Consider the following 23,965-nt stretch of genomic DNA (forward strand, 5'->3'; position numbering starts at 1 on the left):
TGCATTATTCAAAGAGATAACAAAAATTCAGCAGCTGATTTAAAACTATTCCCCAAAACTCTTAGCATCAAAGGCTACCTAAATCCCTGAATTGAAATCATCAATGTACCACTGGAGATAACAAGACCAAATGAATGCAGTGAATTCTCAGAAACCATGGGACTGCTCAAAAAAGGGCCGAGTGCTGGAGTGACCGATTCATGATGCTTTTCTTTGAAGTTGCTCCTAAATTTTTTTTTTGAATTTTCAGAAGCACTGAAGATGTTACTCACCTCCTGTGTCCCTATGGCTGCTCCACTGTAGGTGTATCCACGTCTCTGAGCCTCAGATTGGAGATTTTAGGCTTGCCTCGAGGCTATCTAGTGCTGCACGGGCGAACTGTCCTTAGTTCCTTCTCTACCACAGAGACTCTTATTAAGAGCTCCAAAGCAGAGGCAAAGTGGGTGGTTTGTGGAGCACCCATAAGGACACACATTTCAAAGAACCACCGTTACTGCACAAAGTGAGTAACCTCTTCTTCTTCAAGTAGTGTCCCTATAGGTACTCCACTGTAGGTGGCTCTACAGCATTAGCCCTGATGGAGGGGTGCGGCTTCGGAGTCGAGTCTAGTACTGATGATAAAACCGTGGATCCAAACATAGCATCTGATGCTGAGTCATAGGTGATAGCATAATGTTCCACACAAGTATGAGCAGATGCCCAAGTTGCTGTTCTGCATATTTCTGTGATGGGAATGTTTTTGATGAAGGCTACAGACTTGGAAACAGATCTCGTGGAATTGAACTCCAGATGGAGGTTGAAGATTGTGGGTACAATAGTAATAGGTAATGCAGTTTGATATCTATCTAGAGCATCTTTGTTTTGAGACTGAGGATACTTTAGACTTCTCTGCAATTGAAAGCAATAGTTTAGAAGATTTTCTGAAAATGTTTGTTCTATACAAATGGAATGCCAAAGCTCTCCTGACATTGAGTGTATGTAATATTGCTTTTCTCTGGTCATGATGTGGCTTTTGGAAGAAGATAGGGAGATGAATAAGTTGCTTTATGTGGAAGGCAGAGGATACTTTCAGAAGGAACTTTGGGTATGCTCTGTGAGACCTTATCCCTAAAAAACATTGCGAAGGGTGGGTGTGCCATTAGAGCTCCTATTTCTAAGTCTGAGCAGGACCTTTGATATGAGAGGAATCAGAGGAAAGGCGTAAAGGAGACCTGTATTGCAGTGAAAGAGGAAGGCATCTGGAGCAGTACTGGGAGCATATTTTGGTTTTGGTCATGGCAAATAAGTCTAATTTGGGGACTCCCCAATGCTGCAATACATTGTGGAGGACAACAGGGTCCATTTCACATTTGTGTTCCTGTCAGAATATCCTGCTGAGGGTGTATGCTGTGGTATTCTGAACACCCAGAAGGTAGACTGCTGACAAGATGATGCTGTGCCATGCACCAATTCCATAGTTTCACTGTCTCTGCGCAAAGGGATGTAGATCTCACTCCTTCCTGGTGGTTTATGTAGAATATACATGACTTTTATATGTTTGCCCTTGATCAATGATAGGAAATGTGAACAATCATTCCTGATGGCTCTGAGCTCCAATAGGTTGATATGTAGTGTTGATTCTAAGGGGGACTATTTGCCTAGAACCATGTGATTGTCTAGATGAGCTCCCCAGCACAGTAAGGATGCGTCTATTGCAGTGGTGGGCAAATTACGGCCCGAGGGCCACATCCGGCCCTTCATACGTTTTAATCCGGCCCTCGAGCTCCCACCGGGGAGCAGGGTCCGGGGCTTGCCCAACTCCAGCCAGGGAGCAGGATTGGCCCTGCTCCGCACGTGCTGTGGCTCCACACAGCCCTCAGAAGCAGCATTATGCTCCCTGCCCCAAGCGTGGTCCCCATAGCTCCCATTGGCTAGGAGCCATGGCCAAAGGGAACTGCAGGGGTGTTGCCTGCGGATGGAGCAACGCGCAGCGCTTCCTGGCCATGCCTCTGCGTAGGAGCCAGAGAGGGACATGCTTCTGCTTCTAGGAGCTGCTTGAGGTAAGTGCTGCCTGGAGCCTGCCCCCCTGCCGGGCCCCAACTCCCTGCCCCAGCCCTGGTCCCTCTCCCACCCTCCAAACCCCTCTGTCCCAGCCTGGAGCCCCCTCCTGAACCCTGAACTCCTCATTTCTGGCCCAACCCAGATCCTGCACCCCAGCCGGAGCCCTCATTCTCTCCCACACCCCAACCCCAAATGTCATGAGTATTCATGGCCCGCCATACAATTTCCATACCCAGATGTGGCCTTTAGGACAAAACGTTTGCCCACCCCTTGTCTATTGTCAGGATCAACGTTGGAGGTGGCTGAATGAATGGGACCCCTGTGCAGATATTCTGTGGATCTTTCTGCCATTCAAGATGGTCTTTGACTGTCAAGGGTAGTTTGTTTTATCTGTCTCTGTTTGGTGTGTATACTGCTTTAAGTCATGCCTGAAGGCAATGCATGTGGAACCCTGCATGACTTATTTCAAAGGTGTTTGATGTCAGGTGCCTGGTAGTTGAAGACAATTTCTGGCCCAGGTCTTGAGGCTGACCTGAATAGTGTCAATAAAAATGATTAAGGTGTTGAACCTGTGCAGTGGGAGGAAGGCTTTGGCTTTCAACGCGTCTAGATAGGCTCCTATGAATTTTAGATGTTGCACTGGAGTTAGAGTGGATTTTTGAGTGTTCAACTGTAATCCCAACTGCATTAATACATCTATAGTCTTTTGTGTGGCTAATAGGACATCATCGAAGGATTGTGCCTTGAGCTGGCAGTCATCTTGATATGGACATGTCATGATTCCTAATTTGCAAAGATGAACCACTGCCGCAGGTAGGATCTTCTAGAACACTCTGGATGTGGATGATAGACTGAATGGAAGCACTCTATATTGAAAATGGTCTTGACCCAAGGTGAATCTCAGGAAACTCCTTTGGGATGGTTGAATCGCAATATGAAAATAATCATCTTGGAGGTTGAGGGCCGAGAACCAGTCTCCCTCATTCAGAGATGGAATTATTGGAGCTAATGTAACAATTTTGAATATTTGTGCCTTTAAGTATTTGTTTAGTGACCTCAGATCCTGAATGGGTTCTATAGCATGAAGGCATGGCTACTCAATGGTTCAAAAGCATAGAGATGTTCCGTTCAGAGAATGAGAAAGAGGTGCTATTACATAGCAGAATAATAACGATTTGTCACATGTTTATGCAGAAGTGGAAAGATTCCAAATTTGGTGTGACTCAAAACACGTTACCCCCACATCCTCTAGTCTCCCGCTAGTAATAGACTACCACCTAGATCTAAAAAATCAGAATTATCTCTAAGTTCAGTAAAAGTACATCTTGCAGCCCTAAATGCCTTTCATCATAATATGGACAGCTACTCCGTATTCATTTATCCTACAAAAAGCTTCCTCAAGGGCATGGGTAGGGCCCTACCAAATTCACGGCCATGAAAAACACAACGACTGTGAAATCTAGTCTCCCACAGTGAAATCGGGTCTTTTGTGTGCTTTACCCTATACTATACAGATTTCACGGGGGAGACCAATGTTTCTCAAATTGGGGGTCCTGACCCAAAAAGGAGTTGCAGGGAGGTCGCAAGGTTATTTTAGGAGGGGAGATCACAGTATTGCCACAGTACTTCTGCACTGGGCAGCTGGAGAGTGGCAGATATTGGCCGGGGACCCAGCTCTGAAGGCAATGTCCTGCCAGCAGCAGCGCAGAAGTAAGGTAGCAATACCATACCATGCCACCCTTACTTCTGAGCTGCTGCCTTCAGAGCTGGGTGGCCGGAGAGTTGTGACTGCTGACCAAGGGCCCAGCTCTGCATGCACCAGCGCAGAACTAAGGATGACAATACCATACCAGGCCATCCTTACTTCTGTGCTGCTGCTGGCGGTGGCTCTGCTTTCAGGTCTGGGCTCCCGGACAGCAGCCACCGCTCTCCAGCAGGCCAGCTCTGAAGGCAGCACTGCCACCAGCACAAGCGCAGAAGTAAGGGTAGCAGTACCGCAACCCTCCCTACAATAACCTTGTGACCCTCCCATAACTCCTTTTTGGGTCAGGACCCCTAAAAACACACACCATAACATTTCAGATTTAAGCAGCTGAAATCATGAAATTTGCCATTTTAAATATCCTATGACTGTGAAATTGACCAAAATAGACCATGAATTTGGTAGGGCCCTAGGTATGGGAAACCTCTTCCCACAAATCAGATATCCTAATCCAACATGGGACCTTAACCTGGTCCTCAAGTGCTTTAGAAAACCTTCTTTTGAACCCCTGGCCACATGCTTGCTTACGCATCTGTCTATGAAAATGGCGTTCATAGTGGCCATCACCTTGGCTTGGAGAATCAGGGAAATAGGAGCTCTAATGGCACACCCACCCTTCACAATGTTTTTTAGGGATGAGGTCACACAGAAACCACACCCAAAGTTCCTCCTGAAAGTATCTTCTGTCTTCCACATAAACTAATTTATTCACCTGCCTACTTCTTCCCAAATACACACCATGACAAGAGAGAAGCACTGAAATAACTGTTTTGTCTGACAAATGGATCAATAAAATGGGAAAGTAGGGTAAGAACAAGAATACTTATGTTTTTATTTTTTGACATGAGCAAAGGAAATTCCAGGTCACTATAAATTAGTATTTTATACAGTGCTACCTAAGAACAAAGGTGTCTGAATAATATGTCATTGTGGTATCTTTACAAACTACTAGTGGCCTTTTTCTTTGTTATATCGTTGTACAGTTTGTAATCTAAGGTCTGGTCTATACTACCCGCCTGAATCGGCGGGTAGAAATCGACCTCTCGGGGATTGATTTATCGCGTCCCGTTGGGACGCGACAATCGATCCCCGAATCGGCGCTCTAACTCCACCAGCGGAGGTGGTAGTAAGCGCCGCCGACAAAAAGCGGCAGAAGTCGATTTTGCCGCCGTCCTCACAACGGGGTAAGTCGGCTGCAATACGTCGAATTCAGCTACGCTATTCACGTAGCTGAATTTGCGTATCTTAAATCGACTCCCCGCTGTAGTGTAGATGTACCCTAAGTCATAATGCTACAGAGTATTGCTTCTAATGTACTATTTAAGCTCCATAGAGACTGAAAGATTATACCTGTCATGCTTTGACAGCAAACTTGTTGGAACAATATAGAAGATACCACCTGACATGTTTGGAGAAAGAGACAGCAGGTTAAATTGTAGCTGGAGCATTTAAATAGATGTGCTAGGTGATGGATGGATTACTGTGATGTTGTCTGTAATACAGCACATAATTCAGTGGTGTGTGATTGATTCCACTTATTAGCTTGGGTTTAACATACCATGATCCAAGTTTGCAAGACAAATATGTGAGCTTCAATTTACAGATAGGGTTCAGGTGACAGAACATCTCTGGCAATGCGGGTTATGTGTTTCAAGTGGAGTTTGCTAATAACTCTCTGATTCCTTGTGTTGACAATAAAGAAATCATGACCCAAACTAACAACTTCTAGAAGAATACGAATAATTCAAAGAGACTGGTACCTTGCTGTATTTTCTCTGTGATTAATAAAAGCTTTCATTAACTACATCAATGTTAAAATGGAGATAATTCTGTCATGTTGATTCAAGCCTCTAGATTGTGCTAGTGCACACACACACATACATACACAAATACATACAAAGCCTTTTATTTTGTGAGCTTACTTTGCAAAAACTCCTGTGGTGAGCTTGGAACATTTTTACTGTGCAATAGCATAATAACTATTAAAACTGACCTAAAATTGTACATGGGACTTGAATTGTATTTTTACTTTCAATATTCCCATATATTGGGTATAAATATTTATAGGAAAATCCTTTTTCTCTTATTTCTAAATGCTTAAAGTGAAGTCTCAATCCCTGCAACATTGTATCATAATATGCTCCGCATTGATAACTACTGTATACACTTTAATGCACTGATTCAGGAAAACTCCCTCAGTTGCCCTGAAGCTGCTACTGTAACCCTAGTCCTAATCAGCCCAAAGAAGGGGGAAAAAACAGAGTAATCCCCAGCCCTGGGGCTGGTAGCAGAGGCCTCCCAGAAATGTGTTCCATCCTATGCAGGAAATGTTTCACTCTTATGCAGCCCCAACAAATCCTGCCCTTCCTGTTTACAGTGGAACTGCATTGTTTCCTCTACAAAAAGAGGGAACAGAAGAATATACAGTAACTATTATTTGTAGAAGATGAGGCCTAATTTGGGCCTTATTCTATCAAGGTCAAAGACAAACTTCAATTACTTAGGAACTGGATTGTGGCTTCTGAAGGTCTTTTTGGTAAAACGGAGTTATGCTTAGCGCTGTGGCTGTTATAGTGTTCCAGAAACCTCCTCCTCAAAGCGAAATATGCTATTTACCTTTGCTAGATGTGGCTGGTAGGACCAATGCTGATCTGCAGTATTAAGGCAACAAAAGTATTTTCTTTACAATGTCAGTTCTTTCCATGAAAGAGCTAGCTGGTGACTTAATGCTTGTTAGACTGAAGGTTGACGGACGAAGCAGATCATGGAGATATCCACTGTAATAAGAAATGAATAAAGATTGTTTGGGAATTTCTATCACATAATGGAAACATAAAAACACAACAAATCTTTGTGGAAGACAGTCTTTGAAAACAAATTAACTTACCAACCAGGCATTGTCTTGAGGGAACCTGACACATCGTTGGCTAGGAATCAGCAGAGATATCTGCAGAATGTAAACCTCCTGGTTGATACGTGAGTATATGGTAACCACATTTGTGATCACATCATTAGTGTCAGAACATGACATGCATATTTATCCTGCATTAGAGCCTTCTGTTTTTGTAATCTCTTCTTTGTGAAAAATAAGTACAGAGACATGCAGTGGTGCCAATTATAGCTGGAAAACCAGCCAAGTTGAAAAATTCTTCTTTTTCAATCCGTTGCTGGTTGAAAATCACAGGAAGCTGAAGATGTATACAAATAAAATAAAGATCGGTAACAGAGAGGGCATTAGGCAAGGGACAACTGTTCCTGGATCAGTACCAAGAATGAGGTATGATACTCATTGATTGATAAAAACCAAAAATAGTTTCTGCTCTGTAACTGGATAACTGAAACTTTAGAAACAGGGACAAGCACTTCCTGGGCATATTTTTTCTTGTCCCTGTTTGTAAAGTTTCTTCCTGGGCATATCCTTGTTTACATAACAAACAGCTATTCTGAAAATGCTGCTGTAGAGAAACACCTGTTTGCACCATTTTTTCCAGAGAAGTGCGAACATGGTGAAAGTTCACATCTCTTGTTTTGCACTATTCACTCAGATCTAGTAGGAGTAGAGGATATTTTTATTACCCATCACACACATGTAATTCCTCTGATTGATCTTTGCACCAGCACACTAATGGTCTCTTTGGGCAAAATTTTGTCTTCACATGAGTGCACAGAGCTTTGAAATATGACAGGGAGAGCCATGTGTATGTATCCAAGAGTAGAATTTGGCCTGCTGACAGCAAGTTTACCACAGCCTTAAAGATTTATTACAATTCACAATCAAGTTTTGCCAATAGTTAGAACTAGCAATCAATGACTCAAGTCATGCATGTTGTAGACTTTTAAGAATTAAATCTAGGCACAAAATGAAATTTTGTAAGTGGGAAGCAAAAGATTATAACCTGTATCTTTGTCACAGACGTTCAACAGAAAGGGTTCTCCTGTGATGCAGAGGGGCAGAGAACCCTGCAGGCCAATTTTTGAAGAGGGTATTTGATGCTGACACAAATTAAGGAGTAGCAGCATTACCTAGAACCAAACAGTGTGGTCAGGAATTGTGTATAGTTCTTCATGTTACTCCGCTAAAGCATTTCTGGTTTTGTCTTCTTTTGTTACAGTGGCTGAGCCTCCTCTGAACACAGACACTCCAATTATGTCAAACAGTGCAGTAGTTTTCCGAGGACAAATATTCACTAGGATGAAACAACCAAACTGTTTTTCAGTTGCAACCCATAATAGGATTTAAATGCTTTAAATTCTAAGCTGAAAGGCGCGTGCATTAATTCATAGGGCAAACACTCTCACTGTCAATAAAATGTTTATAAGTAATGACATCACCATTCTTTGCCATATTTAAAAAAAACAGAAAGGAGAACAAACAACAACAAGGGACAGAAAAGAAAGTTATTTGGGCGAAGGAGAGGCTATTATGGACTAAATAGAAAGTTGCCTTAGTACTATTTATGATATGGAATATAATCAGATTTCTAAAGTACCCATCAAAGTCTTCAGTTTTGAGTGTCAAATGTTGAAACTATGTGGAGGGATAAGATTCTTGCTTCTTGCCAGCCTTTAGGTGGAAAACTTTAAACAACATTTTTGAAGAGTAAGTGAGGGAAGATCAAATTATGGTTTTGTCACTAACAAAGATGTCAATAAAAAAAGAGTTCCTGATGAAAGTGTATTTCATGCTAAATTAAACACCCAAAACAGTAGTATACTTTATTTGCAAAAGGCCCACACCCTTTAAAAACCTGCACACACTGTAGGAAGTTTTCAGAAGATTAGCCTCCTTATTTGCATCTGACAAATTGATGTGCATAAATTTGAGTACTTGCACCTTTAACTACCTAATTATAGGTGCAAACCATGCAATTACAGGCAAAAGTATTTAGACTTGCCCTGCACTGTTCATTCTGCAGGCACAAAAGAGCTAGCCCAAGTTTTCTAACCAATTATTTTTTTGGCAAACTTCCTCTATTGTACAATGCAGTACATACTGAAGGCACTATATAAATGATAAAAAATAATGAAAGCCTTATTACTCATACTGTGTTCAAATGAATATGCTAGACAGCGATTGGTGCATGTCATTCCATAGTGAACACAAAATATACAAAGGAACTACATGTTTTCTGAGACACTGCACGTGCCTGAGAATGTGGTGATACATAGCTGTCTCTGAAGATTTACAGCTGAGGTGTGTACAAACAGGGATTTGCAAAGACTTTGTGTTGTTCTTCTCCAACTGATGAGGGCAGGATGATGTTCAGTTATCTCTCTATTCCTTTATTATAAAGCGTCAAAATAATTTCCTTTGACTTACAGTCAACACATCTGATTAGTAGCAGCATAATGTAGTCCCCTTGCAAATAATCTACCAGTTATATCTATGAATATCTAAAAGAGGAAGTGTAAAGTGATTTTGATTCAACTTACTCTGTGTGTTACTCTGTGTCCTACCAAGCAGATGAAGGGTACAGTATTCACAGTCAAAATAGCAATGATATGTCAAAAAAGATCAGACAAGCCTTACGATATAACATCTAAATTACAGACAATAGCTATCCCTAAGAAGTTTATACTACCTAGGCAGTATATAGCAGTACTCTTTTGGCTTTCACTGACACAACTGCATAGTGGTAGTGAATTTCCTAGACACATGACAAGCCTCCTCCACACCCCACAACTGGAAGTCTTCAGAGTAACCTTGCACCGCTGACCCCTTCTGCTGAATCAGTGTCCAGTGTTCCTAAGGGCTCAACCAAGAGAAGCTTGCAATGAGACGGCAACCTGGGACTATCAAATTGCAAACCACTGAGTGCCTATGTAAACTGAGAGGTGTAGAGAAAAACGTTGGGGAGGGGCATAAGGACTGAATTACAATAATTTTTAACAGTATAAAGGAAAACAAATATTTAGATTCTCTTAAATATTTTTAGATTAATTTTTGAAAAATGTTGAAGAAGAAACAACTAGTGACAACTACATGGAATCTGCTTTAAATATTGACTGCAAGGCCAAAAACAAAGAAAAAAAATCACCCAGCATTTGGCAAAAGCAATGCTGATATTGTAGAATCTGCTCTATGCCATTTGCATAAGTATTACAACTATCTAAATAGGGAATTCACTTCTTGAACAAACTAACCAAATCATATAATTTAATGAAAGCAGAACTTTACATCTGTACAAAAACAGTCACACAATATAAACCAGTGGTAAAACTGATACAAACATAATTCTGATTGGATCCTCTTATCTGCCAGCCGCAGAGACAAGGATAATGGAACATAATAAGTATGGCATATTTGAAACTGCACGTTTCATGTTATAAAACTGTCATGATTTTAATTTCATCACATAGTTAGGGACACATGAATCCAATTCCTCCTAATACCCCAAATAATGCTTTTATTACTCTCACAGTCAGACCTCCTATTCTGAGAAACATTTTCTATAGCAAACTACAGTAAATGCACATATATAAAATTAACCCCACTGGAGGAGAAATAATTAGCTTACCATAGGAGGTTATGGAGCAGGGATCAGATCTGAGTAATTTAGAAGCAAGACTGGGGGATTCTAGGTACTAGAAGATGGAGCAATTTTTGAAACTTTCAGCTGGTGAAATGACATTCATGGAAGTTAGGTTAATAGAAGCCCCACAGTCCTTGAGTTCATGCAAACATTTAGCAACCCCTCCCATCAATTAAGTAAAGAACCTTGCACTCTGCCAGAAATACCATTTCTTCTCCCCAGAGCATATTTTCTCCATGCAAATGATAGATAGAAAAAAAAAATCAAGCCAGAACAAGTGGTGAAATAATCAAAAAGGATTTTCCTTTTTAAAAATCTTCTCTAGTCATCTTATATCTTTTATTTGGGGTTTCCTACATGCTAATAAAATATCTCACAGTTTATTACATTTTAAAATTTAACAAGCGTGGCCCGCATGAAGCCTGCTGCCTAAATGAGACATAAGGCATTCTATAGTGCAGCCTCCCACATTTTTAATGCAAATGTGGGGGACACATGAGAGGTGCCATCATGCATTGATCAAGATGCAACATTGTATGATGTTCTTGATGTCCCTTCCAGCCCTCCATTTCTATGACTGTATGATACAATCTGTAGTCAGCAAGGAAGACATATTGCAAATGAAGTGACCAAGCTCTGCTTCATTTTGTGTTAATTGGAGGCCCCGCTGATCCTGCAAAGCTCTGAGCATTTTTTTCTTCAGTGGTGTTCAGATCTCTAAATTCTCACTTGTGTCAATGGGAACTGGGGGCACTCAGCACCTCTCAGTTGAACTCTAATTGCATCGGCATCCTTGCAAATTGCCAATGTGATCTATGTAAGGCAAAGTTTCACTCATTCATTCAAAAAAATTAAGATGTTGGGCTTCTTTCTAATAATTGCTCATACCTTTCATTATACTACAAACAGAGCAGTCCCCTATGCTAGAAACTGCGTTGATATTTCCTAACCATTAGACCTGAGAAAATGGCTTCAATTTTAGATAAAATTTATAATAACAAAAGGAAAAAAATCATTTACCTCACACAGAATTGATTTTTTTTTAAAAATCCAATATGCCTTTTAAGCTATTACATCTTTTAAGAACTGAGGGTCTATTTACCAATTGCCATTGTCGGTCATGCCTGTTTTGCAGACTGGTCTACCACACAGCTTTTTCAAAGACAAAAACGTTAAGCAAAAATGACATCAGTATTGTAAAATCTAAGTATAATATACAGCACTGATATGCTCAAACTCCATGCATTTAAATTCCGTTGTATGATAATTTATGTTGATCATGTCTTCAGACTTAGCATACTCACCCCTAACAAGAAGTTCTGCCTCATCTGACACACTGTCTGCTGTGGTCTGTACCCTGCAGCCATATCTCCCAGCATGCATCAGAAGGATGTTCCTGATCATTAAATCTGCAGAGGATGCTTGCTGAAAGAGGGATGAAGTATGAGTTTAAAACGTTCCAAATTTGCCCCATTCAAGGTGGTTTATAGGGGTACTTTGGATACTGAGGCAAAGTCCCTGTTGCAGGTTTTACAGTTTATATTAAAATAATTTTCAGAAAACTAACTCCCTGTTTTAAGGAATGCAGAAGGAAGTGCTTTTAATAAAATTATCAACAGCTATAAAAGGGCAGTATTTTTATTTCTAATATACTTAGTAAATAACTAAAGAAAAACCTTTGCATTGCTGAAGAAATAATTACCCACGCATGCTTGCATGCAGAGAGAAACGCTTTCCAAATGGACAATAAATACCAAATTTATTAACTAAACCAAAACTCTCCGGCAGGAGCAATGGCATTAATTGCAGTTACTGGCTCTTTTGGAAGGAGACGAAGTTAACTGGAAAAGTTAGTGATGATTAATGTTTAGATCAGTAGGGGAAAATTAACAAAATCTTGAATAAGACAACGCAAGAGATTCCCTGTCCCCCACCGTGCCCCTTTAGAATGTGTATGTACTTCCAGCTGAAGTGTGCACTCCTTTGATGTCTGTAAATAAAGAACACGGAGTAATGGGAGTCTCAGCTTTTGCTCTTTAGGGTTGTAGTCAACAGTGATCAGTGTGCTCAAAAACTGTGACTGGAAACAGGCAAGACGACGATGGTACAACTGCCCTTTGAAGTATGAATAGCTGTGTCTGAGAATCGCAATCTTATTTAATAAATTCAAGTGATGGTCCTAGGCTTCTGGATGCACCAGACCACAGCCACACCCAAAGTCTGTTGAAGTAAATAGGAGTTGTTCCATTGGCTTCAGTAGGCTTTAGAGATCAGGCCACTACACATTAATGACTTAACACTGTTTCTTTGCACCTCAGCTAGGAGAAGGGATATTTCTCTTTGGGGGACAGTCACCCATATCAGGAGGTCAGCATACCATGTGTGTTTAAAGTATGTGCATATGTGACAAGCACTGGTTTACAAGAGTTCTTTTGCTGCATTTATTTTAGATAATGACAGCAAAACTTCCAAACTCTGTTCCAACTAGGTTTCCATTTCATAATCAGCAGAGATTTGTCCAACACAAGTATAGAAACATACTATTTTAACGGTGATAGTGGAACACCAAATTTCCCCTTAATAACAATAAGAATGATCTTACATTTTATAATGCCTTTCATCTAAAGAGGGCTTTGCAAACTTTACTGCTTGTACAAACTATACAGTAAGATAACAAATGAATTATTTCCCCCATGCTAAGAGCCAGCACAATGCCTATATACCTCTGAAATCCAATAATGACGGCTTAGATGGGACCTTAGTGGTGCAGAGACCTCAACCTTGTCCTCTTTTAAGAGATGCTGAGTGCTCTAAATTAATACTGTTGTCAATGGGAGGTGGGAATGAAGTCTATTTTGAATGTGGAGAGGAATGCTAATAAAGAGGCCCTGTGTTGAGTATAGGGATGGATTTCATCCTTAAGCCTTGTCTACAGTATTCTTGCTAGCAAGTTAAAGAAGTATGGGCTGGATGAATGGACTATAAGGTGGATAGAAAGCTGGCTGGCTCAGCGGGTAGTGATCAATGGCTCCATGTCTAGTTGGCAGCCGGTATCAAGCTGAGTGCCCCAAGGGTCGGTTCTGGGGCCGGTTTTGTTCAATATCTTCATTAATGATCTGGAGGATGGCGTGGACTGCACTCTCAGCAAGTTTGCAGATGACACTAAACTGGGAGGAGTGGTAGATACGCTGGAGGGTAGGGATAGGATACAGAGGCACCTAGACAAATTAGAGGATTGGGACAATAGAAACCTGATGAGGTTCAACAAGGAGAATCCCATTCACTGTTACAGACTAGGGACCGAATGGCTAGGAAGCAGTTCTTCTGAAAAGGACCTAGGGGCTACAGTGGACGAGAAGCTGGATATGAGTCGACAGTGTGCCCTTGTTGCCAAGAAGGCTAACGGCATTTTGGGCTGTATAAGTAGGGGCATTGCCAGCAGATCGAGGGACGTGATCATTCCCCTCTATTCAACATTTTGTTGTGTACTCCATCATCTGGAGTACTGTGTCCAGTTTTGGGCCCCACAGTACAAGAAGGATGTGGAAAATTGGAAAGAGTCCAGCGGAGGGCAACACAAATGATTAGGGGGCTGGAGCACATGACTTATGTGGAGAGGCTGAGGGAACTGGCATTGTTTAGTCTGCAGAAGAGAAGAATGGGGGGGATCTGATAACTACCTGAAAGGGGGTTCCAAAGAGGATGGATCTAGACTGTTCTCAGTGGTACCAGATGACAGAACAAGGAGTAATGGTCTCAAGTTGCAGTGGGGGAGGTTTAGGTTGGATATCAGGAAAAACTTTTTCATTAGGAGGGTGGTGAAGCACTGGAATGGGTTACCTAGGGAGGTGGTGGAATCTCCTTCCTTAGAGGTTTTTAAGGTCAGGCCTGACAAAGCCCTGGCTGGGATGATTTAGTTGGGAATTGGTCCTGCTTTGAGCAGGTGGTTGGACTAGATGACCTCCTGAGTCAGTTTCCAACCCTGATATTCTATGATTCTATGATACACATAGTTTTTATACTAATTTAATTATTTCATCTAAGGATGTGATTTTCTAATGAAATAGTTTAATTGGCACCACCCCTAGTGTGGCTGCAGAATAGTTTGTACTAGTATATACCAGTACAGTTAACACAATGCAATTTTTATGTGTTAACAACCTTATGTAGTACTGTAATGTAGCCATTTCTGGGTGGCAATTGATTAAAAAGGCAATACGCTGCAGCACAACAAAATAAGTGAGGCAGTTAAGAGTCCCATATCCAATTTGAACTACAGGGCAAATTAATTAGAGCTGTGCAGGAACCAGACTTTCTGCTTCACAGAAAATTCATGATTTTGAATTTTGATTTCATTCCTAATCTGCATAACATCATATTTGAAATTTCCCATAAAAACATTTTTGAAAAAAAAAAAAATCTGGGATAAATTAAAACTTTTCATTTTGATAAAATCTAAATGTTTCATTTTGATACTGACTTTTTAAAATGTTATATTATAAATTATAATCTAAAATAAAGGTTCAAAATAAAGTTATTTTGAAACAAAAAATTGAAACATTTCGTTCTGATAAGGACCTTTTGAAAACGCTTTGTTTCAACTTTTTATTTCAAAGTTAAATGTTGTCAAAACTGACGTGCCCATGAAAAGTTACTATTTTCATGAATCGGCATTTTCCCAGGGAAAACTGTTCTACTATACTAAGTTTTACACTCCTGGAATCATTTCTCAGCATCTAATCCCTGATTCAAAAACAATAGGGTTTCTAAACTATACCCCACAAAAGGTCTAATTTGTGAGGCGTTCATCTGTGATGGGAATATAAATTAGATGCAGACCTGGTGCAATGCATCATGAACAGTGCAAAATGTGCATATAATGCTTCCTCAACATAATTTCAAGAAAGGAATAGAATGCATTATCACTGGAAAGTGACCATATAATAAGGACAAAGCAGATATGAACAAAAATTGCAAGAGATGGTTGTGGTTTGGTGTGTCAGAGATGACAGATACGCATTGGTTAGTATCTGATTTTTCAGGAATAGGTAGGCAGCTGATTCCTTTTCCAGTCTGCTGCCAATTTCCCAACCCCAGCTTGAGTGAACAGACTTGGCAATGCAGCCATCATACAAAAGTAGGGTTACCATATGTCCGGATTTTCCCGTACATGTCCGGCTTTTTGGGCCTCAAATCCCCGTCCGGGGGGAAATCCCAAAAAGCCGGACATATCCGGGAAAATAGGGAGGGAGGACCTGGCGGTGCTCAGCCGGGGCCGCTGGGGCTGGGGCTGGGGCTGGCGGTGAGGGGCCGGGGCCGGCGGTGCTTGGCAGGGGCCGGGGCCGGGGCCGGGGCTGGCGCGGTGCTGGGCTGGGCCGGGGCCGGGGGCGCGGGCACTTGGCCAGGGGCCGGCACCCCAGGGCCTGAGCCAAGCCGGGCAGGAGACGCTGGGGCCAGAGCCTCTTGGCCTGGGCCGGCCGGCCGCCGGAGAGAGCCGCTCGGCCAGGGGGGCCAGACTGTGCTGCGTCTCACTCTGCCCCAGCCCCAGCTTACCCGCTGCCTCCCTGTTTCAGGCTTCCCGCGAACATTTGATTCGCGGGAAGCAGGGGAAGGGGAGGAGCAGGGGGCGGAGCGCTCAGGGGAGAGGGCAAAGTTGGGGCGGGGCTGGGGGCAGGGAAGGGGTGGAGTTGGGGCGGGGCCAGGGCCCCATGGAGTGTCCTCCTTTTTAAAAATTAAAATATGGTAACCCTATATAAAACCCCTCATTGGTTTGTTTTAAAATGCCATCTCTGTCACCCAATGGTAGCTTACACACATGTTAGATGACACCTTGTATATATTTTTGGCTAGACCTCAGTGTTTGTTGTGCTGTGCTATATATTTTCTCTTTAGCACATTAGCAACCCATTGTTAACAGAATACTTTGTTTTACCGATAGGGTAAAGTAACCCTAAAACCATGGATTAAAGTTTAGGAGTTTCTACCTTCTGGTCCCATGTTCAATTCAAGCTCATTCTCCCTATTTAGATTCTTGTACAGACTCCCATCTCCATGGTATCCAAGAGCTTAGCTACAATGATGAAGGTATCTGTCCTTCAGTTCTGCAACACCTAAGCATGGATGTACCCATTAATCAACTTGTATAATGTTTGATTGTTCTATTCTTCATGCTCTGGATTCAAAGATGATCACAAGACATGGCTAGAAAGAAAATCCCTCCTCTATAATATTGCAGAACTGGTTATTACTATTATTTGTATTATGGTAGCTCCTAGGAATCCCAAACAAGGATCAGTGCTAGGTGCTGTACAGACACATAACAAAGATGTCAATCCCCTTCCCCAGAGAGTTAACAACCTACATGTCAGAAAGGCCACAACTGGTGGATGAAGCAGAAAAATGGGGTGGGGGTAAGTTGGAGGATGAGATAATGATACATCTTTGTTGCTTTTTACAGATATATCAATATGCCTCTTGTCTAACCACTGCCAAATAAGAATGATTTGCCGGCACCAATACCAGAGGTAGGTTTTCAAATTTAGGAATTAAAATTTAGGTACGAATTTAAAATAGGAAAAGGTAATTTTTGTCAGTTTTCCCCCCTGCATGGGGCCAGCAAGGGCGAAACTGTGGAGATGTTGCTTGTTGGAGAAGTGGACAGGTGGGCGACTGAGGCTGCCATTGGTACCATAGAGAATGCAGGAGTGAATGGCACAATAAATTAGATCTGATAGTAGAAAGTTATGGTGGTATTTTGCCTTCTGAAATATCTGACACTGCTGGAGACAGGGTACTGGAATGCATAGACCAATCATCTGACCGGGTACAGTTCAGAAATTCTAAGTACTATTCTGAAAATCCAGAAACTCTCTCACATCACTCAAATCCTTGCTAGGACATTTGAGCATTTTGCAATAGGAGAACATAAAAGAGATGCACACTATTTCATTTCTGTAAGGAATCGACTTGGGGATAAAAAGTTTTTAACTTTTCTAGCACAACAGTGCTTATTAGCCATGAAACATGGATTATTCAAGAAGATTAATGTTTTTGATATAAACTTTAGGTATTTAAAGGATAAGACCAACATCAGTCCACATTTCAGTCTCTCCTTTGAGGATAATCTACATTTAATGTGGGCTTTCTTGTGAAGGGAGGAAAAAGCATTATAGATAGCAACTGTCTGGTTTAATTGCTAAGGAGTGGTCTCAAAATCTTTGCTGTCACTAACTACTACAGGGTTCATGACTATATGAATCCTAATATTCTCATCAGGAAAATAATGTGTATTTAATCTGCATACTTAAATAACTGGGCAAATTGGCAGCAATTGGAAGAATCATTGTTATAAATGAGGGAGAGCAGTGCAATAAAACGGATCCCTGTGAAACATTTAAGTTTATTACAGACTAACAGTATGTGCAACAACCAACATTGCTTGGAATGTGTGAGGGGAAAAAAATTAAACTTGCTCACTTTTAATATAAATTGATATGTGTTTAGAAATTAGTGGCCTGATCATGGGAGGTGCTGAGTAGCTGCAAATCCTACTGTAGCCCATGGGAGTTGCGGGAGTAGAATATCTTGGAGAATTGGGCCACCTCACTTTCTAGCTACATGAAAGGCACTCCAGAGACATTTCCCTCCTATGCAAGTTAGGAATTCTAGGATGCCTCATCATATAACAAAAACAATGAGGAGCCCTTGTGGCACCTTAGAGACTAACACATTTATCTGCCTATAAGCTTTCATGGCCAAAACCCACTTCATCAGATGCATCTCTAAGGTGCCACAAGGACTCCTCATTGTTTTTGCTGATACAGACTAACACAGCTACCATTCTGAAACCTGTCATAATATAACAGTACATCTGTAAAGCTTATCTGGCCCCTTGGGTTTAAAATTCTGGATGACAGTACATTTGGGTTCTGTGGGGTTTGGGGCTGAGGAAGTCCTGTTTTTATACAAAGTTCAGGGTTTTGAAACCTTGGAAAATAACCAAGAACTAAAGTTTTCATAAAGCAAGAAAAATATCGTTGGTGAAGGTGAAGATCACAATTAACTGGCGCATGAGGACTACTTTGTGCTGCTCCAGTTGCACAAAGCTGGCCTAAAGCCACCTTAGCTGGGTACTAAAAATTCCCCCAATCTGGGCAAGGAGTTGTAGGTAGTATAGAGCTGACATCAGCTCCTATGTTGTTCTACTTCTGGCTGCTGGTGTAAGGGCTCCCTTACACCTGGTTGCTCTCTGGGGGCTACTGTCAATTGGCATACATATGAGTGCCTGTTATGTGGCCTTAATTTACCCCAAGGACTAGCCTGGTGCCCAGACTTCCCCATGATAGTGGGAAGGAAGGGTTGGTGAAAGAAGGAGGCTAAAAGCTGGCATGAAAGCCACCTTTGCACACACTCAGTTCCCTTTTGGATTTGTGATGAACACTCCTGGAGAACTGGTGTCAAAGAGATTAAGCGTAGGATTTTCAAAAGCATTTAGGGTACATCTACACTACCTGCTGGATCGGCGGGTAGTGCTCAATCTATCAGGGATTGATGTATCGCATCTCGTCTAGACATGATACATCGACCCCCGAACGCGCTCCCCATCGACTCCGGAACTCCACCAGGGTGAGAGGCGGAAGTGGAGTCAACGGGGGAGCGGCGGCTGTTGATCCCGCACTGCGAGGATGCGAAGTAAGTCAATCTAAGATACGTCAACTTCAGCTACACTATTCTCGTAGCTGAAGTTGCGTATCTTAGATCGATCCCCCACCCCAGCGATCCTGCCCCCCCAGTGTAGACCGGGCCTTAGTGTTAACCTAACTACTTCCACTGAAGTGAATGGCAAAACTCCAATAGACTTCAATGGGAGCAGAGTTAGACCAGAGCATTTAGTTTTTGAAAACCCAACCTGGGGAGTGTTGCTCAGTCCTAGTAGAAAGATTAATGGATTTGTTCACTGTAAATGGTAACTGAAATAGATTGCATTTGTATGGGGATGATCATCTCCAGTATTGAAGACAATGCTTATAAAGGAGGCATATCTGGCCTGAAGCAAGCCTAGGTTAAAAGTCTGCCTTGATGGTTTGGATGCGTTCTAAAGCCCTCACAGATGTCATTCAAAATCCTGTCCTTACAGATAAGGAGCAAACACAGGGCAAAAAGGAAAAATGGCTTATATAAAATATTGTGGCTGGTTAGTTGAATCTTATCTAAATCCTGATCCGACTCACTCTCTCCTATTTCCTAACAACTTTTAACAAGTCTCAAGAGCTTCTCCAGCACACATCACTGATCATAAGCAAGACTGGGAGCTCACAAGATTAGAACAAACCCACAACCTCAGAAAAGAGATTGCAGAGTAGAGATTCCACACTGGGAATTTCATGGGTAGGGGTTCTTTCTGGATGATTTGGAAGAGGGATGAGTCTATTGAGGGTGTTAGAGAGAAAGTTGAGGATAGTGAGGATGATAGTTATGCAAACTGAACCATAAAAGACTTCGGTTTAGTTTCTGGAAAGGACTGAGGTCCAGAGGTTCAGACTGGTGGACAAATTTTACAAAGTGGTTCGTTTACCCTTTAGAAAAGCTAAGTACAGTCTTATTGTAGCTAGTGTTTAGGTTTGAAAAGTGAGATTACATCCAGATTTAGAAATAGTTTAAAAGACAGTTATCTCTTAATAAGAGTGCAGCAAAAATTCTCATACAGTAGCTATTAAAAGTAACCAAAGCCAGAATCCCTGTCTTTTACTTTTTGACTTTTGTTGCTAAAATAGATCTAACATTTCAGTAAGTTCGAGACATAGTTTCCCTTTGGGTAGGATAAAAGAAAGTTGGTTACAATGAAGCAAGAAGTGTCAAAAGGGTTCAAAACTCAACCAGCATGATATAGAATTGCCTGAGGTACATGTCAATACGTGCTCCTAATATTCTTAAAAGCTCAAATGAGTGGTGTCATGAAATTGTCATGTTTTTGTGTGTTCTCTTCAAAACAAAAGCAGATCCTGGTTCAGTTAATCTATGGGAAGGCTGCACGCTATGGCTTAGCTCTTCACCCACGGTGTCAATGGACACTTTCCAAGAAGTAAACCATTATCACTAAAAAGTTTTTTTTTTTTTTTGTTTTTTTTTTTACACAAAGATATCTGCATTGCTTTGAGTTCTGAACGTCACCTAGCCACATGGTGCATTTGGAATCTGAAATGTTTACATCAGCTCCAAATTCAAGGAAAGTTCCATAGAGCATTAAACATGTCTTCTTCTGTGCTATAGCTGGGATCCCAAAGGAGCCTAAGGAAGATAAGTGTCCAACTCCTAATGATTTTAAGGGCAGTTGGGTGCCTAACCTCCTCTGCAAACCCCAGCCTATATGTCTTCTCCTGAGTACACTGTTGGTCCTCATTAAACAACACATAATTAATAGTATGGCCAGTAATGCCATTTGTCAGGAATAATGATTCTTTTTTCTAGGGCAACCAACTGTTCTTTGTTGTTTACATTATGCTCCAAAGTATCTCATTTATTAGAGTACAGGTGACCCTAGAATCCACAATAGCCATATCAATCCACTGCTTTATCTGTTCCAATACTGCAACTTATCTTAGGTCACAGTTGTGCTCACAATGCTTTTAATTAGCTTTACCTCTAGGTTGCTGCTTGCGGTAATTTTTCACGTACTGTGGTGCTATCTATTAATAACATTAGCTGCTGCCTTAGATGTAGTGACCTAATTTCAGAGGTGAATCAAAGCTCAGGTCGTCTACATCTTCGGAATGTAAATTATTCTGTTCTCTTTAGAGTCTTCTACCACTCCAACCACCATGGTATTAGAGTGACTTATGAAGTTAATTTAAGTTACTTATGATGGGAATAAATTATGTGATAATTTTTGTTTTCTATTTCATAAATGATAATAAGTTGCGAGTTGCTTTGCAGGAAAGTAACTTTTACATGTAGATCTTAAAGTATCAAGGTTTGTACTCATTCTCTCTGTGAGAGTGAGTTTCACCATCCTGAGCAGTTGCTAGGAAACCTCCCTAGGAATCTGTCCTTCCTTTACCTCTAGACTGAGATGATTCATTAACTCTCCCACCTTTACAGGCTTTCCCCAATTACACAGTATAGTCTACTTGCAACAGAAATGGAGCCGATAGTTTAATCACATTGTCCTTTTCTAGTCTTTGTGTCGTAGGTAGTACAAACTCTACTGTTTGATTCATCCACTTCTGCCAGGGAGAAAACAGTCAGTATGGTGTTATCCAATTCACTGTATAAATTTCAACTGAGAGGTATATTAGGAAATATACAGAAAAATGGGAACATTATGCAACTCCTTTCATTTAAAAAAACCCCCTGTTTGCTACTCAACTCCTTTCACTCTCCATGCTGACTGTAATACTCCCCTTCCAGCACATCCCACCTTTAGTTGTGTGAATATAACTCTAACCACATCCCACCTTTAGTTGTGTGAATATAACTACCCTCTCTTGGAAAATAACCTATCAGGCAAGAGAGTTCAATATGCTAAACAGACATAAAACAATGATGTGACAGCTATCAGGTCTTAGTCTTTGGATTAGGAAGCCTGTGCTTTTGGAAGTGCTGCCCACTACCTAAACCAAATAATCATTATAGAATTCTATACCTCACAAACATTCTCTTTTAGGTAAATGTTACAGCACAGAAAGCAGATCATCTTAATTTCTAGAGTTAGAAATAGATGGCAATTAGCAAGCATCAAGAATCTGCAAATTCACAATAGGGGAGCAGTGAAGTGCTGATCGAGGACTTGCATGTTTGAGGTTGTCATAAAAGTTGTTCCTCTGCAGCTGTAGTGCCAGTCAGTCTCTAGCCAGTGTAGCTTCTGTTGATGTAAATTTCTTTGTGTTCATGATCAGTTAAAGCAAACTTACCACCTCCATGTGGAACAATTTCCCATAAGCAGAGAGGCCGTCAATTTCCACTCCACAACAGTCACATGGAGTGCAGAACCCTACTGCCAAATGCTCTTTTTATCATTCGCATTTGGCAAAAGGCGTATACCTTTGGCTCTCAGAAGCAGAGCTCTAAGACTGGATTACTACAGTGCAGGCTACTCTTGACAAACCTGTGGAGATTGCAGCCAGCACAGAGCACAGTGTTCTGCTTATTAAACCGGGTGTCATACCTAGAGCACATTACACTTGTTCTCTGTGAGCTGCACAAGCTACTGGCCATTTTCTGGATGAAGAGTAAGTGTTACTTCTGAATGATTTGGATTCCAGGTATTTGGAAAAACTGCCTTTCTTCCCATGTATGCCACAAGTGACTCCACAAGTTGGATCCCACTGAAATCAATGGCAGTGTTGCCCTGGACTTCTATGGGACAAGGATTTGGCCCTAAGCATGAAAAAAAAAATCTTGTTTGTTAATGCCATTTTGTTCAAGCTTAACTCAAATTCAAAACATACAAAATGTTTTTACAGCTATCCCTGCACTCAGGTTAGCTGAATCTATGGCTCATATTTTATTGAAGTTAGCACAATAACCTTTATTAATGAGATCTGGTCAGATTAAATTGAAAAAAAAAATCACAAATGTGTCTTGCTGGCTATGGCATATTTGATTAGCAACCTAGTTTATAGTGAAGTGTTGTTTTTTTTAAGCAAATTAATGATTTGACACAATAACCTCATGGCAATGGCAGTTCTGTACAGTCAACAGTGATTGGCAAATAATAGCATGATAATGTTCTCTTAGATTGTACTGACAACTATACATAGCCTATGATGGGCCTCTTGACTTTAAACCAACTCATGTTCATAAATATATTCAGAACAATTTAAATGCTGTTCAATTTTTTTTAGTTTTGTACACCTCAAGCACCTGCCTGTTTGTACGTCCTGATGTTTGCAGACTTCAGATGTTTTAGTTAATTAAAATGAAAACAATTACTTGTTTCATATTAGGTAGTCAGGTTCTGCATTATGTAGCAGACTTTCCCATAATCCAAAGATCTCAGGAAACAGTATTCTTCCCTTTCCCCCTTTTACATATAAAGGCAATTTAGAAGAAAGAAGGGTTGGTTACTATTATTGTTTATTAATTATATTATAGTAGCACCCAGAAGAATGCAGGATTAAGGACTACATTGTGTTAGGTGGTGTGCAAACACATAGCGGGAGATAATCCCTGCCTGGGAAATTTTATAATCTAATCTAAGAATTGATGCTCATGGGTCTTTCTCCAGAGGCCTTCTACAGTATGGGAATAAGAGAAGAGGAAGCAGTTGTTTGGGGTAATCCAGGGCTGGGAGCTGACAGAATGGACCACATGTTAGAAGTTGCTGCAAAGGAGTCTGGGACATTGTGCTGAGAGGAAAGAATGGTTACTTATCTACAGTAAATGTTCTCCAAGATGTGTTGTGCACATAGACATTCCACTTGAGGTAATTCTGTAACAGTTCTTTTACTGATGGCGGAACTTCAGATTGTCTGAACAGAAATCGCAACACAGACTTGCTGAACCTGACATTGTTGCGAAAGGCTTGAGTGATGGCATAATGTTGGGAAAAGTTATGTACAGATGCACATGTAGACACTTCACAAATGTCCATTATAGGACCATAAATCAGAAAGGTTGACAAAGTGGACTG

At 41.2% G+C, this 23,965-nt stretch overlaps 1 protein-coding gene across 6 annotated transcripts in view; it reads right to left on the minus strand.

Moving 5' to 3' along the window:
* The window catches only part of CNTN5 (contactin 5), a 1,008,853-nt gene that overhangs the window by 67,839 nt on the left and 917,049 nt on the right, over positions 1 to 23,965 (minus strand). For all 6 annotated transcript variants that reach the window (XM_008178633.4, XM_008178637.4, XM_008178631.4 and 3 more), the window contains one exon: positions 11,640 to 11,760. In XM_008178633.4, coding sequence (XP_008176855.2) covers positions 11,640 to 11,760 — 121 coding nt within the window. The remainder of the gene's footprint in view (positions 1 to 11,639; positions 11,761 to 23,965) is intronic.

The sequence above is a fragment of the Chrysemys picta genome, chromosome 1 (assembly GCF_011386835.1).
Source record: "Chrysemys picta bellii isolate R12L10 chromosome 1, ASM1138683v2, whole genome shotgun sequence".
In the NCBI taxonomy this organism is placed as follows: domain Eukaryota; kingdom Metazoa; phylum Chordata; order Testudines; family Emydidae; genus Chrysemys; species Chrysemys picta.